Here is a 13,577-nt window from a genome sequence, read left to right on the forward strand (position 1 = left end):
CAGAGCTATAAAGTGAAAAGTAAGTAAATTAAGTTCCTGGTCATGTAAAATAGCTATCAAAAAATTCTAATATCAAAGTCAAACATTTTACTCCTGGGACACTTAAAAAATTGTTATACTGACTCTTATGTGTGATGGTTTATTGCATCTGAATCCTTTTCATTCATTTGTGAAATGAAAATGTGCATTTGTTAAGGAATGAAAAAGGACAAAGCCATCATGTGACTAGAATTAATGAGTGATCTTTTTACTGCTATGCAGGGATTCTATGTTGGGATTACTTCAAATTTGCCATAGACCAAGAAAGTGACCACAATTCCTTGGAGTCAAAAGGCCACATGATCACTATGGTTATGCAAAGCTGGTAGTTGAGGGCTTGTGAACAAATCAATCAAAACTTCTGATTCTAAATCAGACTTCGATAGGCAAACCCTCAACATTCTTTTTACTCCAAACATTTAGTCCAAACATTTCTAGAACCAAAACCTCAGAATGTTCATGCAAGTCAACAGTTAGCTTTTCAATATCAACCCTTAATTTTGGCAGCACAGGGCCAACTCTATTCTTCGCCTCTTCTCTAAAGTCTTAACAGATGGCATCATGAATTATAGAGTCAAAAACCAAAAAGTATATTCTTTGTGGCCAACCGTCTGGTGGTGCTCTTCTCTGAACTTAGCTAGGCTGGAACTCTGACAAGACCCCCTTGGGTCATACTCAATGTTTTCCAGCTTGTTAGAGCCTGCAAAAGCTTGTGCTCTACTGACATATTCTTTGAGAAGTCAGGGTCACCTTCATGGTACAATGAAAGGTTTTTAAAGGAGGACAGACAATAACAGTAACATTTAATTAATTATTCAAGTGAAATCTAGTAATAATAAAATAACATGTGAAAAAATTTGCTCAAGTTTTCTCACAACAAAATTATGACATAATCACTTAGCAAATTATCTTTGAAAGAATCACCCAGGAGTAGGGGTTCTTAACTTGTGGAGTCTGTGAATTAATTATTTTCAATCTAATTGGCTTCCTTTGTAATACTATGTATTTTATTTTATGCATTCAGAAATATTGTACAAAGGGATTCCTTGGTTTCATCAGACTCAATGGGTCCATGATTCAACAAGGACACATTCTATGAAGTCATGAGAAGGAGCTGGGCAGTCTTGAAATCAGGAATATTAGAGTTCAAATACTACCTCAGGAATATAACTTTTCAGGGTCTGAATTTCCTAATCTATAATAAGAAGGGAATTGGACTTAATTTCTCCTAAGGTTCCACTTATTTCTAAAACTATTATCCTACAAACATTCAATCTCTGTTTGATGAATGATGTGATAGTGATAACCACATCACACTTTTGGACAGCCTTGAATCATTGGGAAGTTTTTACTTCTATCAAACTGGAAATTATCTCTCTGAACTTACAATCTTGGCCCTCTTTATATAGGTATCTTATGTTGGAAAAACCTACCTGGCAAAATTAAATAGTCATTTGCATAAGGAAGATATTTCTTAAATTGATCTACTACCTGAAACAACAAACAAGTCAAAATGAGTAAAAAAAAACTGTAAATAACTCACGATCTACATCCAGAAAGGCACGGACAGATTTAGCAAGCTCCCTGGATTCTTGGACTAGGTTTGCTGTGACATTGCGTCCATTCCTTCCGAGCTGTGGAAACAGTGTTTGAGAACCTAACACTGATCTTCGGTCACTAAAGGACACAAAGGAGGGGAAAAAGAAAGATGGAAAATGAAATGTGATTATTTTTTTAAATCATGGGAACTGTTTTAAAAAACTGATTATTCTTTTTTATTAAAAAGGATAGCAACTAGGAAGTGTTAAAAAAAAAAAAAGGACTCTTGATTGGTGAGGTATTTGTGCAAAAGAAAAAATAATCCATGCCTGGCATTATATCGAAAGATTCTGAGAATGCTGGAGCATCATAATTTGTAATTGTTAACCAGATTTGGATTTCTTTGGTGTAGGAAACTCCCAGTGGAAAAAAACAAAACACTACCTTAACAATGCAGATGATAATAATGGTGAGGTATTGTGCTAAGTATTTTTCAATTATCATCTTATTTTATCCTCACAAGAATCAGGGGAGGCAGTTGCTAGCATCATTCCCATTTTACAATTGAGAAAACTGAGACACACAGAGGTTAAGTAACATGACCTCTGAGGTCCCATCAAGTACTAGATTTATGAACATCCTATGGCTTTAAGTTCTAAAATTTCAACTCTTACTCTGTTAGTCACTGTATAGACATACAGTGGCATGAAGTCTGATGAATTATGTACAAATTCATAATACAATCTCTGAAAGAGTTCAAATTGTCAGTCAAATTTAAAACACTTAACTTACTTTTCTTTTTAAAAATTAAGTTCTGGGGCAGCTAGGTGGTGTAGTGGATACAGCACTGGCCTTGGAGTCAGGAGGGACCTGGGTTCAAATCCGGATTCATAACTTGATACTTGCTCACCTAGTAACCTGAGGTGAGTCACAACCCCACTGCTTCAGCCCCCCCCATCCCTCCAATTAAGTTCTGTGTGACTTTAATGCACTCTGATGCACTTAAGAAAGGACAACATCTTGCTGGGAAAAAAAATTAAGCAAAATACTTAGACAGGGACACAATGTTGAATTATGGATAAAATGATGAATGTTTATATATGTATTATCTACATATTGAGAGGTTATCAGGACAGACTGGAAGATAAAGCAGAGCAAATAGGGAACCAATTATCAGAAGTTCAGGGGATCTGGAGTCATGCCCCTACCACTCCAAATTTGTGACCATGGTAAGTCTAAAATTCTGAGTCTCAATTTTCTCAGAAGTAAAAATACAGATTCTACTTGTACATATATTTTAGGCAGGATTCATAATTCAAATCCTATTTTTTCCTCTATCACATACCTGATCAAACAGAATGATGTGTGCTTTGTAATTTATGATATATTACATAAAAGTAAATGATTATTATTAACAGTGAGCCATGAAAACTCAAATGCCAGTATCTTTGTTTCCCTTACAGAATTTCTAAGGTTGTCTAAGCAGATAGAATCCTATACTTGGAGTCTGAAGTTCCTGAGTTCAGATCTTGCCTTGGCTACTTAGTAACTGCAGTATTAGAGGTAAGTCAAATAAGCTCTCTCAGCCTTAGTTTACTTGGGTACAAAATGAGGGACCTAGACAGAATGGCTTTTAAGGTCCCTTCCAGTTCCAAATCTATGATTACTTATGACTCTATGACTTGAATGAACATTGAGTATTCCAACTACCTCACATTATGGCTTGAGGTGAGGCAAGAACAGAATCTGACTAAAACAATTCCAAATCTACACAGGCATCATTCACTAGAATAGATAAGTAATTCATGTTAAAATTATCTTTGAAAGTTGAATGAGAAATTGAAAGATTAACTAATTTCCCCATAGCAACACAGATAATGCAAGTCAGAAGCAGACTTGAAACTAGGTTTTCCTGGTTCCAAAGCAGGCCCTCTCTGCTGCTTTGGAGACTTTTGACTGATTTGTTTGAATAAGCCAGAGAGATGGGCTTCATTTGTAGGTGAGATGGAACTCTCCATGGGCAATAAACTATAATCCCTCATTGAATCTAGGATGAATGGGCCTGGAAGTTTGCCTCATTCATTCATCCCAAAGGACAGGGCATTATGTTATGACATGGAAAAAAGTTGACAATTGTAGGTATTTTTGACATTTAATGTAAGAGTGGGAGGGGGGCACTCACAGAGCATCGTTAATCAGAATGAGTCATCCTCATTCACCGAATGGCTACTGTTGGATAACAAAGGGCACCAGGGATTATTTTGTGCATTTTAGCAAAAGGACTCAGCTGGAAGGAGATGATGTCCCTGTGAAGAGGCACAAATGCTAAAAACCCATTCCACATCACTTGGAAAATACATGAAGAGAAATCCCTTCTTTTCACAAAGCAGAAGATAAAGAGATTTGACAGGTGTATCAAAGTGACCTTAGACAAGGGATGCAGAATAAACAAATATTATTGGTGTTCTCATTGCTCTTATCAGGAAATTTAAAATAGGTCACTTTTGTATCAAGTCTAAAACACACAGAAGACAAAAGATAGCCAAGGAGGACTATCAAGAAGATTTTTCTGCTTTATCTATTAGTTGATAGAAATGATAAAAAGAGTCCATAATTTTTTTTTAAAAAATCTGGTTGATTATAAACACTGAGTAACTATAATGAAATTAGATAATGGGACTACACTTTTGTGAATGATTGTATGGATATGAACTTGATCTTCACAACAGTCCTGTGAAGTAGGTGCCATTTTTAACACCCTTTTGCAGATGAGTAAACTAAGGTTGAGAGCATTTACGTGTTTTATCCAGGGACACCCCACTAGATTTGAACTTTTTATTTATCAAAACAATTTAGGGAGTTAGCATGGCAGGGTGGGGCAGTTGCTAGAACACTGGTCCTAGGATGAGGAGGAACTGAGTTCAAGTCTGGTCTCAGATACTAACTGTGTGACCCTGGGCAAGTCACTTAACCTTGTTTCCTTCATTTGTAAAATGAGCTGGAGAAGGAAATGGCAAATGATTCCAGTATCCTGCCAAGAGAACCCCAAACTGGGGTCATGAACAGTTGGACACAGCTGAAACAACTCAAAAACAATTATAATATGGTGGAGATGGTCTAGGAATTAGGAATGCCTGGTTTGAACTCCCATTCCTACTTCTGACAGGTATTGAAATACTTGTTGTGGGATAGTGGTTCCCAGTGGTTTTTTCTCAGTGAATCCCTTTCAAAAACAACCATAAAAATGTGTTGTGAACCCCAGAGTAACTGAATATATTACTTACTCATAACAATCTAATGCTTAAGTGGCATTAAAGATTTTTTAGTGTAAATTACTAGGACTATTATTGCAAAAAGTCTACAACCACTAAATGGAAACCAACTACTGAACTTGGAAACTCGAAGATGTGAGTTCAAATTCTGCCTCAGATCCTTACTAGTTGTGTGACCCTGGGCAAAGTACTTAAGCACTCTCACCCTCAATTTGTTCATCTGCAAAAGAAGGGAAATAATATCACCGACTCAGGACTATTGTGAGGATCAATGAGATCATACACCTAAATGATTTGCAAACTTTAAAGAGATACACATATCTTGTTATTGTTGCTGCTGTTATACTGGCTATGTGACCTTGGGTATGGATCTATGTGACCTAAGAGCCCTACCCAAAGTTTCTAAGATAGAATGTAGATATAAATGGAGGGATTTTCCAAACAGGAAGTTTTCAACCTAATGAAACAATAGATTCAGTCCCAACTGTAAAAGTCAAGGAATTGACTCTGGAATGAGAGAAGATGGTATTCAAAAATAGTCAACATATATTTATTAAATAGTAATTCTGTGACAGTGCTCTGATAAGTGCTGAGTATACAAAGAAAGGTAAATGACAGTCCCTGCTCTCAAGGAGCTCCCAGTCTAATAGGGGAGACAACATGTAATTTCATATCATCTAAATTTAATATTACCTTAAATTTGACAAGGAAGAAGAATGATCAGAAAACACTTCTTGGATTGTCTGTAGATAAACAAAACAATGAAGGACACAAGTGAGTTTGATGTCTTATTTCAAAAGTTTTCAATTCAAGCAACATTAATTGCCTACAATGAGTATAAGGGGAAACCAAAGGAAAAAAATCCAGACCTATTGCAGCTCAGAGGGAGCTTTCGTTCTTCTGGAAATACAATATGAATCTGGACAAAGGAACTGAAGATCATTTGGGGAAGGGAAAAGCACTGATATCTGGAGGGTCTAGTGGAAGGCCATGGGAATGAAGTAAGGTTTTAAAAAAAGACAAGAACACCTGAGCTAAGTCTTGAAGGAAAATAAAGATTCATGTCTCCTCCATGATTTAATAGCCATCCTTGATTAGTATTTTCTAACCTTCCAAATCTGAAATAGAGACTCTGGGTTAAAGGCAAACTTCCACTTTGTGGGAGAAAAAAAAATTACTTTTACCTACATGTACTTTTCAGAAATGCTAACCAATATAGAAGTATCTCTCTCTCTCTCTCTCTCTCTCTCTCTCTCTCTCTCTCTCTCTCTCTCTTTCTCTCTCTCTCTGTCTCTCTCTCTCTGACAAAAATATACACCCTAAAAATTAATGTGCTATTTCTCTTCAAGTGCCTGGGTCATGATAGCTTGTCTGCTCCTTATCTGGGTATTTTTAAATTTTTCAGTTCTTCTAAAGTCAGCACTATATTCATTAAGTAGTGATAACATTTCACTTAGCCATGAAATGTGAAGCTTTTCTTCAAAAAAACCTGACATTATTAATAATAGATTTTCATATGTATATGTAGAAATATAAAATGCTACCATATAATACAAATGTGCACACAATGCCACACAATGCCACACACGTGTGCACATGTGTGTACATGGGCATTTATTGTACATATTGGTCTTTTAAAAAATCTAATAAAAGATCATTCCCCCCACCTGATATAGGAGTGTTCTCTTCTCTTAAGAAATGCATATGTGTATTTAATAAATTGCAATTATGCATTGAGTATGTATTGATGGATATGCCTTAGCTCTAGCTTAGGCTAGCTTAGGCACATACGCTCAGTTATGGAATAAGTGAGCAGGCACATTTACCTCAACAAAGTTCAACAACTTCTCAGTTGCAAGTTCAAAGGTTTTCCGAGCTGTTTCTGACTTCCGCAATTGGCAGTCCAACACCGTGATTCTTTTTCTCAAGTCTTGAAAACTTTCCTGGTGAGGTGACCCAGAAAGAAGGGGCTTAAATATTTCTTCAAGGATATACATACATATATATGCTACTGGCAGCTTCCCATTTCCCGTATTTTTGGTTATTATTGAATAAGAGTAATAATCTCCACAGAATTCCCTTTTGTCTGTCTTAATGAGATATTCATCTAATGTGTAGTTTAGGAGAATGAACACTGGACTACTATACCACAATGCCTACTTATCACATTAAAAAAATAATTGGTTCAAATTTTGTTCCCTGAGACACATATTTAATTTTATTTTATTGTCCAAAATAAAGTTGATTAGAATAAAATATGGTACCCTTTAAATGTGTGGTGAAGTGATGGTGATGATTAATTTCCAAGCAAACTTTACTCAGGGATAGGAGGATGAGGGAGGTCCTTAGTCTTTGCTTGGTCATTTCTTGAATCTATTGCCTTCAAACATTATCTCTCTTTTTTAATTAAAAAAAACAAACTAGGATTCTAAGAAACAGAAAAGACCAACACTGCCTGTAATTCAGTGTTAATGCAGTTCTTGTAGAAGTGAGGGTATGACCCATGCCGCTTTGACTGATGACCCAAATAAATTTGAGGCTCCTGCTCTTTTTCAACCCAAAGATCACTGGAGAAAGGAAGACCTGCGACCTTCTTATCACTCCTTTCATGACACATCATTTCAGTGATTGGAAAAAAAAATAGAAGACAAACAGTGACCTACTTTAGAGGAGCAGATGAAAAGAAAATGAAAACAGGCTATATGACAACAGAAAGGAAACCATGGTAACTATGGGGGGGGGAGAGAAAGAGAGAGAGAGAGAGAGAGAGAGAGAGAGAGAGAGAGAGAGAGAGAGAGAGAGAGAACAAGAGCATATTGTTTTGCTTACTTTGCTCTGACCAGAGTGATCAGCAAGCTGAGTCTTTAGCTCTATAATTTCAGCCTCTAATAGGCGAATTACTTCCTCATAATCCATTTCCATTCCATGGGCCTGTCTCTGCACTGCTTCAGTGAGATGAAGCCTGCTTCTCAGAGCTCTCGTTTCTTCAACAACAGCTTTAGCTTCCTGTAGACAACAAAATGCATTCCATTTTGAAACATCATTCAAAATAATCGTTCAGTGGCTCAAACAAAATATTTTCTTCCCTGTACAGGTACTGGGGGGAAATGAGGTTAACCAAAATTTTACTCTTTAGCTGCCAATGTGAACAAGCAGAAGGATTATAACAGAAGACAACTCACTAGGACACTGGTAGTCGGTCATCTTGATGAATGATGTTGGATGCCACAAGACATTTTTCTTCTCTAGGAAGAATATTGTAAACTTGGATCACGAATAGCCTTATGAGACAAAGTATCCTTTAGTAGTAAGAGAATTAGCTATGGAATCAGGAAGAGTTAGAGTCAAGTCCAGCCTTTGACACAGAAGGGATGTGTGACCTTGGGTGAGTCACTGAATTTACTTATCAGTGCCCCTGACAATTTTCTAAGACTATTAATTATAGATGAGATGCAAATCTGTAATGGTAGGGGGAATTCTCATACCAAGAATTCCTTAGTCATCAAATCACATGGAGCATGTTGCTTTATGTAGCCAACATTATTTTTCTGAAAATTCAAAGAACAAAAAAGGAAAATAAGAGTAACAAATGGTTTGGAGAGAATAAAAACATAATAGTAAAAAGAAATGCAGAATGGGGGGGGGGGTTGGATTTAAGCCCCTGGTAGATCCTGAGGCTTCATCACCTTGTGGAATAATAATCTGGATGTTCTTGTCCATCTTGTTTTTTCCAACTCTGGTTTATCTTCCTCTCAATTGTCTAATTGTTCTTCCTACAACACAAATCTGACCATATCCTACTCCTACTGTTCTAGTAGTCCCTATCACTTCCAAGAAATAAAAAATTCTGCCTGGCATTTAAAACTCTTCCTCGCCTGATCCCCTCCTGATTTTCTAGTCTTCTAACAACTTAATCACTCCCACATTCTCTGTAATCTAGTGATACTGGCTTTAATGCTGTCCTCATACACATCAAATCATCTCCTAATCTGGGCATTTTCAACAACTGTACTCCATACTACAAATTCTTCCCTTCCTTATAGTCCATGGGTTTCCTAACCTCTCAAGTCCCAGCTAAAATCCCATCTTCACCAAGAAGCCTTTCCATTCCTCTTCAACTATTAAGTATTCCTTCTAAAATTGTCTCCAAGTTATCCTATGTCTTGTTTGCACTATGTCTTCTACATTAGAAAATGAGTACTTTGGGAGTTGGCATTGTTGTTTGCCTTTCTTCCTGTCTTCAACACTTAGCACAGTGCCTTGAAAAATGCTTATTAAGTCATTATTTTGATTAAGTGATTTCCCACAGGCCTGGCTGGTTTGCCCTTTTTTTTTTTTTTTGGTGAGGGGAGAATGTAATAAAAATATACTATACTCCAATCTGGATTTTCTACAGAATGCAAAGCCATGAAAATAAAAAAAACTTGCAAAATTTAAAATGATATGAAAAGGGGCAGCTAGGTGGTACAGTGGATAGAGCACTGATCCTGGAACCAGGAGGACCCAAGTTCAAATCCTGCCTCAGATAATTAATAATTACTTAGTTTGGGTGACCTTGGGCAAGTCATTTAACCCTATTGCCTTAAATAAAATTTTAAAAAAGTATGAAAACATAAATTACACCACAGATAATTTAGGATATTCTAGAATGTTTGACCCTTTTGGGGAAATATTAGGGAAGACAAACATCACACTATTCCACAAATCACCTCTTGGTGCCTCTGTTAAAGACAATAACCAGGGCTGGATAGACCACTTTTTCAAACCTTTATTTCACATTCTTCCTATTTTCCCTCCTATTTCATGTAAGAACTTACTTTTCCCTATGAAATTGTATTATTTGCCTTTAATTCCTCCCCAAAAAACCCATTTATTAAGCACTAATTAAGGCATTACAATAGATATTAGGGTTACAAAGACAAAATTCAATCAATTAGTCAAAAAATGTTTATTAATCTCCTACTACTTGCCAGGCACTATGTTAGGTGTGGGGATACAACTACAAAGAAATAACACAATCCCTGCTCTAAAGTAGCTTACATTCTACTGGAGGCTTCATTGGCACAAACCTGTCATAAATCCAAAATTAATATAAGGTAATTAAATGAAAGGTAATTAGAGGCATGATAGGATGAGAGGCCCATGGAATGAAAATGGATTATGAGGAAGTAATTCGCTTATTAGAGGCTGAAATTATGGAGCTAAAGACTCAGCTCATTGATCTGGTATCTTAAAAGAAAATTAGGAATTCTGTGAAACAGATTAGGAAAGAGTGCATCCAAGACAAGAGAGAGATAGCTAGGAGATTGGAATGATATATGGGAGCCATGTAGAATGCAGGAAGTTGAAGAATGTATGAGGTGGTTTGAAAGACAAGTTGTGTCCAAGTTATGGACTTATAAGCCAACCAAAACAATTTATCTTTTAGTCTGAAGGCAATAAGGGAAACACAGGAAATTATTAAATGGGGAATGAAATGGCCAGATCGGCACCTATATACTTTGGTAGCTGTCTGGAGGATGGGTTGAATACTTGAAGCAGGGAGACCCAATTAAGAGGCCGCAGCAGAAGTTGAGGAGAGAGGTAATAAACACTTTGAAATGAAGTTGTGATTATGTGAATAATGAGAAGAGGACCCATACAAAAGATGTTATTAATTTACATACAGCAAAATTTGGTGCCTGACGGATAATGTGGAATGATGGGGAGTAAGAAGTAGAGGATAATGCCAAGTTACAAGCTTGGAGACAGGAACATTGGTGGAAATGGAGAAATATAAAATATCTATTTTTATCTATAATATCTATATTATATACATATATATTTATATAAATGAAGAAATTCAGTAGAGGGTAGAGTTTTGGGGAAAGGGGAACAAGTTGTTGTTGTTGAATATGTGAAATCTCTGGGCATCCAGAAAGAGATTCTGGCTGAAGATACAGATCTGGGAGTCATTTGAATAGGCAATAGATAATTAAGATAATATATTAAAGACCTAATAGACCTGAAGAAGCCACCAAGATAAAATATAAAGACAGAAGAGGGTCCTAAATTAGAGCCTTTGAACCTAGTTAGAATGTGATATGTAGGATGATAATAATGCAACAAAAAAAACTAAGTAGGGACAGTGATATAGAACCCAGAGGAGAGTATAGAGGAGACAGTAGTCAACAATGTCAAATACAGCAGAAAGATAAAAAATGAGGATTGGAAAAAATCCCATTAAATTTGGCAATTAAGAGATAGTTAATAACTTTGGAAAAAGCAATTTCAGTAGAATAATGAAGTCAGAAGCCAGATTACAAATGGATGACTAGTAAGAAGACAAGAAGCAGAGGTAACACATGCCTTTCCTCACAGAAGACATCTCCTGATTCTGGGAATATTCAAGGGCTATTCTCCAAGCCTGGAATTCTCTCTACCTTGAGGCTTTCCTGACTTTCTTCTGGTCCTAGCTAAAATTCAATCTTCAACAAGAAGATAGTTGATTTTACTGTGTAGATGAAGACAAACCTAGCCTTTGCTGGATTTGGGGGAGGAGAATACTGACAAATGCAAAATGGTATTTAGAGAGGGTTCATTTGCAGTGGTCAGTTGTGATGGCAAGAAGCAAAAATGTATTAACTCCTAAGGCAGTAAACATTCAATAAATGTTTTGAGGTGATAGCATAAATCTTGCTCTTCTCTGCTCAAGCTTGTTATAGTTTAGGACTAGACAATGGAATACATTCACATTTTTTCATGGTGGTCTAATCTTATCTTCTAGAGTCTGTATAACTGGTCTGCAAATATTTATGAATTTGAAGGGGGGAAAGAATAGAATGGAATATTCTATGATTAAAATGGTCATCAATTTGATAATCTATTTCCTTCCAATTAATATAATGGAAGAAATGAACAGTTTTCAAGAGAAGAAATGTAAACTATCAACAACTATATGAAAAATAAGATAATTACTAATACTAAAAGAAATGCAAATGAAAATAATTATGAAGTTTTGCCTCAGATCAATAACACAATCACAAAGATGAGAATAGAAAGCTAATATGGGAGGATCTGTGCATACTGTTACACTGTTGGTAACGGTGTAAACGATCCAACCACTGAGGAAAATAATTTGGAATTATGTAAGAAAAGTCACTAAACTTTTCATATCCAACCATTTTACTACTGGATAGACACCCAACAGATTTCAAAGTGAACAAGCATTTATTAAGAGTCGTTTTTAGGTTCTAAGTGCTCTACAAATATCTCATTTCATGACATTGCAAAATATTACCAAAGGCAGACATAAAAGTCTTACATATTACTAGAAACACTTTTTGTATTCTAGAACATGAGAATGGGAACCCAATAAATAGGCAATGGCTAAACAAACTGTGGTATATAAATATAATGGGATACTATTGTACAGTAAGAGATGGGCAACAGGAGAGATTAGGAAAGGCATGAGAAGATTTAGTGAACCAATACATAGTGACGCAGAATCAGAAGAAAAATAAAAATAAAATATACACAATGATTACAATAATGTAAATATGAACATCAACATAGTGCAGCTGAGCTCAGCCATGGTTAATCTTATTCTGAAGATAACAGGTAATGAAAAATAATGTCTTCTTTTAGCATATAATTGGGTGCACATGTGCATAATGCTGCTATATGACACAATAATTTTGTCAGCCATTTTTGTTTAACTGCTTTTCTCTGTCACATGGCTGGGTTGCTGGGAGAGTTGGAATGAATACCAGCAAATGATTGAAGTACAAAAAAAGAGGCAACAATAAAACTCAAAACAAAAACAAAATGATACCATACAACTCTTATTTCCTTTTAAAAAGAGATTTTTATATTTGCTTAAAGAATGTTAGTTAAATGTAGCTAGAAGTTTAATATCCTGCAAAATGTAGTTGGAAAGAAAAAAAATCAGAATTTTTCAAGCAGAATAAAGTGATACTATTTGGTAGATGCATAAATGTCAGCTTGGCAAATGTAACCCCTTAGCAAAGTTCTAGTCCAATTCCCACCAAATGGCTAATTAAAAGATTGCTACATGGAAACAATGACTCTGGGAGGAGACCATGAATAAAAGATGACAGTATGTGTTTGATTTAGAAAGTCAATATAATATAAATTCATTGTGCCCTCTCTTTCCCTCTTTCTTCAGATTTTGTTGTTCAGTCATTTCAGTTAAGTCTGACTCTTTATGATCCTATTTGAGGTTTTCTTGGAAAAGTGGCATGGTTTGCCATTTCCTTCTATAGTTCATATTGCAAAGAGGGTTAAGAGACTTGCTCAGGGTCTCACAGGTGGGAAGTGTCTGAGATCAGATTTGAAATCAGAAAAATGAGTCTTCCTGACTGTAGGGCTAGCATTACCTAGTTTGTTCCTAATAAATAATTTTAAAGTCTTTTAAATACATAATGACTTATTCAGAAGTTTATCAGCATATAATATGGACCTGAGTAGGAACATATATTGTCAGTTTATTAATTCTACCCCCCCATCCCCTATAACCATAATGGGGAAGTCAGGAAGGTGGAAAAGGAGAACAAATTAGGGAGATGGAGTATTTGTATGGGAAGAATAGCATTGTCTCTGGATCATAGGTAGAATTTAATTCATTTGAAAGTTATTATTATTAATTTTCATTACTATCATTTGTATAATTTACCATCAAAGTTTTACAAGGTGCTTTACAAACCCAACCCCTCTGTAAGGTGCTTT

General features: G+C 35.8%; 1 protein-coding gene across 3 annotated transcripts in view; it reads right to left on the reverse strand.

Annotated features, from left to right (window-relative positions):
* The window catches only part of STXBP4 (syntaxin binding protein 4), a 223,244-nt gene that overhangs the window by 88,464 nt on the left and 121,203 nt on the right, over positions 1 to 13,577 (reverse strand). For all 3 annotated transcript variants that reach the window (XM_074223680.1, XM_074223679.1, XM_074223681.1), the window contains 4 exons: positions 7,680 to 7,856; positions 6,677 to 6,793; positions 5,544 to 5,593; positions 1,583 to 1,716 (listed from right to left, as the gene is read on the reverse strand). In XM_074223680.1, the coding sequence (XP_074079781.1) occupies positions 1,583 to 1,716; positions 5,544 to 5,593; positions 6,677 to 6,793; positions 7,680 to 7,856 (478 nt within the window). The remainder of the gene's footprint in view (positions 1 to 1,582; positions 1,717 to 5,543; positions 5,594 to 6,676; positions 6,794 to 7,679; positions 7,857 to 13,577) is intronic.

This window comes from Macrotis lagotis, chromosome 2 (assembly GCF_037893015.1).
Source record: "Macrotis lagotis isolate mMagLag1 chromosome 2, bilby.v1.9.chrom.fasta, whole genome shotgun sequence".
NCBI classification, from domain to species: Eukaryota; Metazoa; Chordata; class Mammalia; order Peramelemorphia; family Peramelidae; genus Macrotis; species Macrotis lagotis.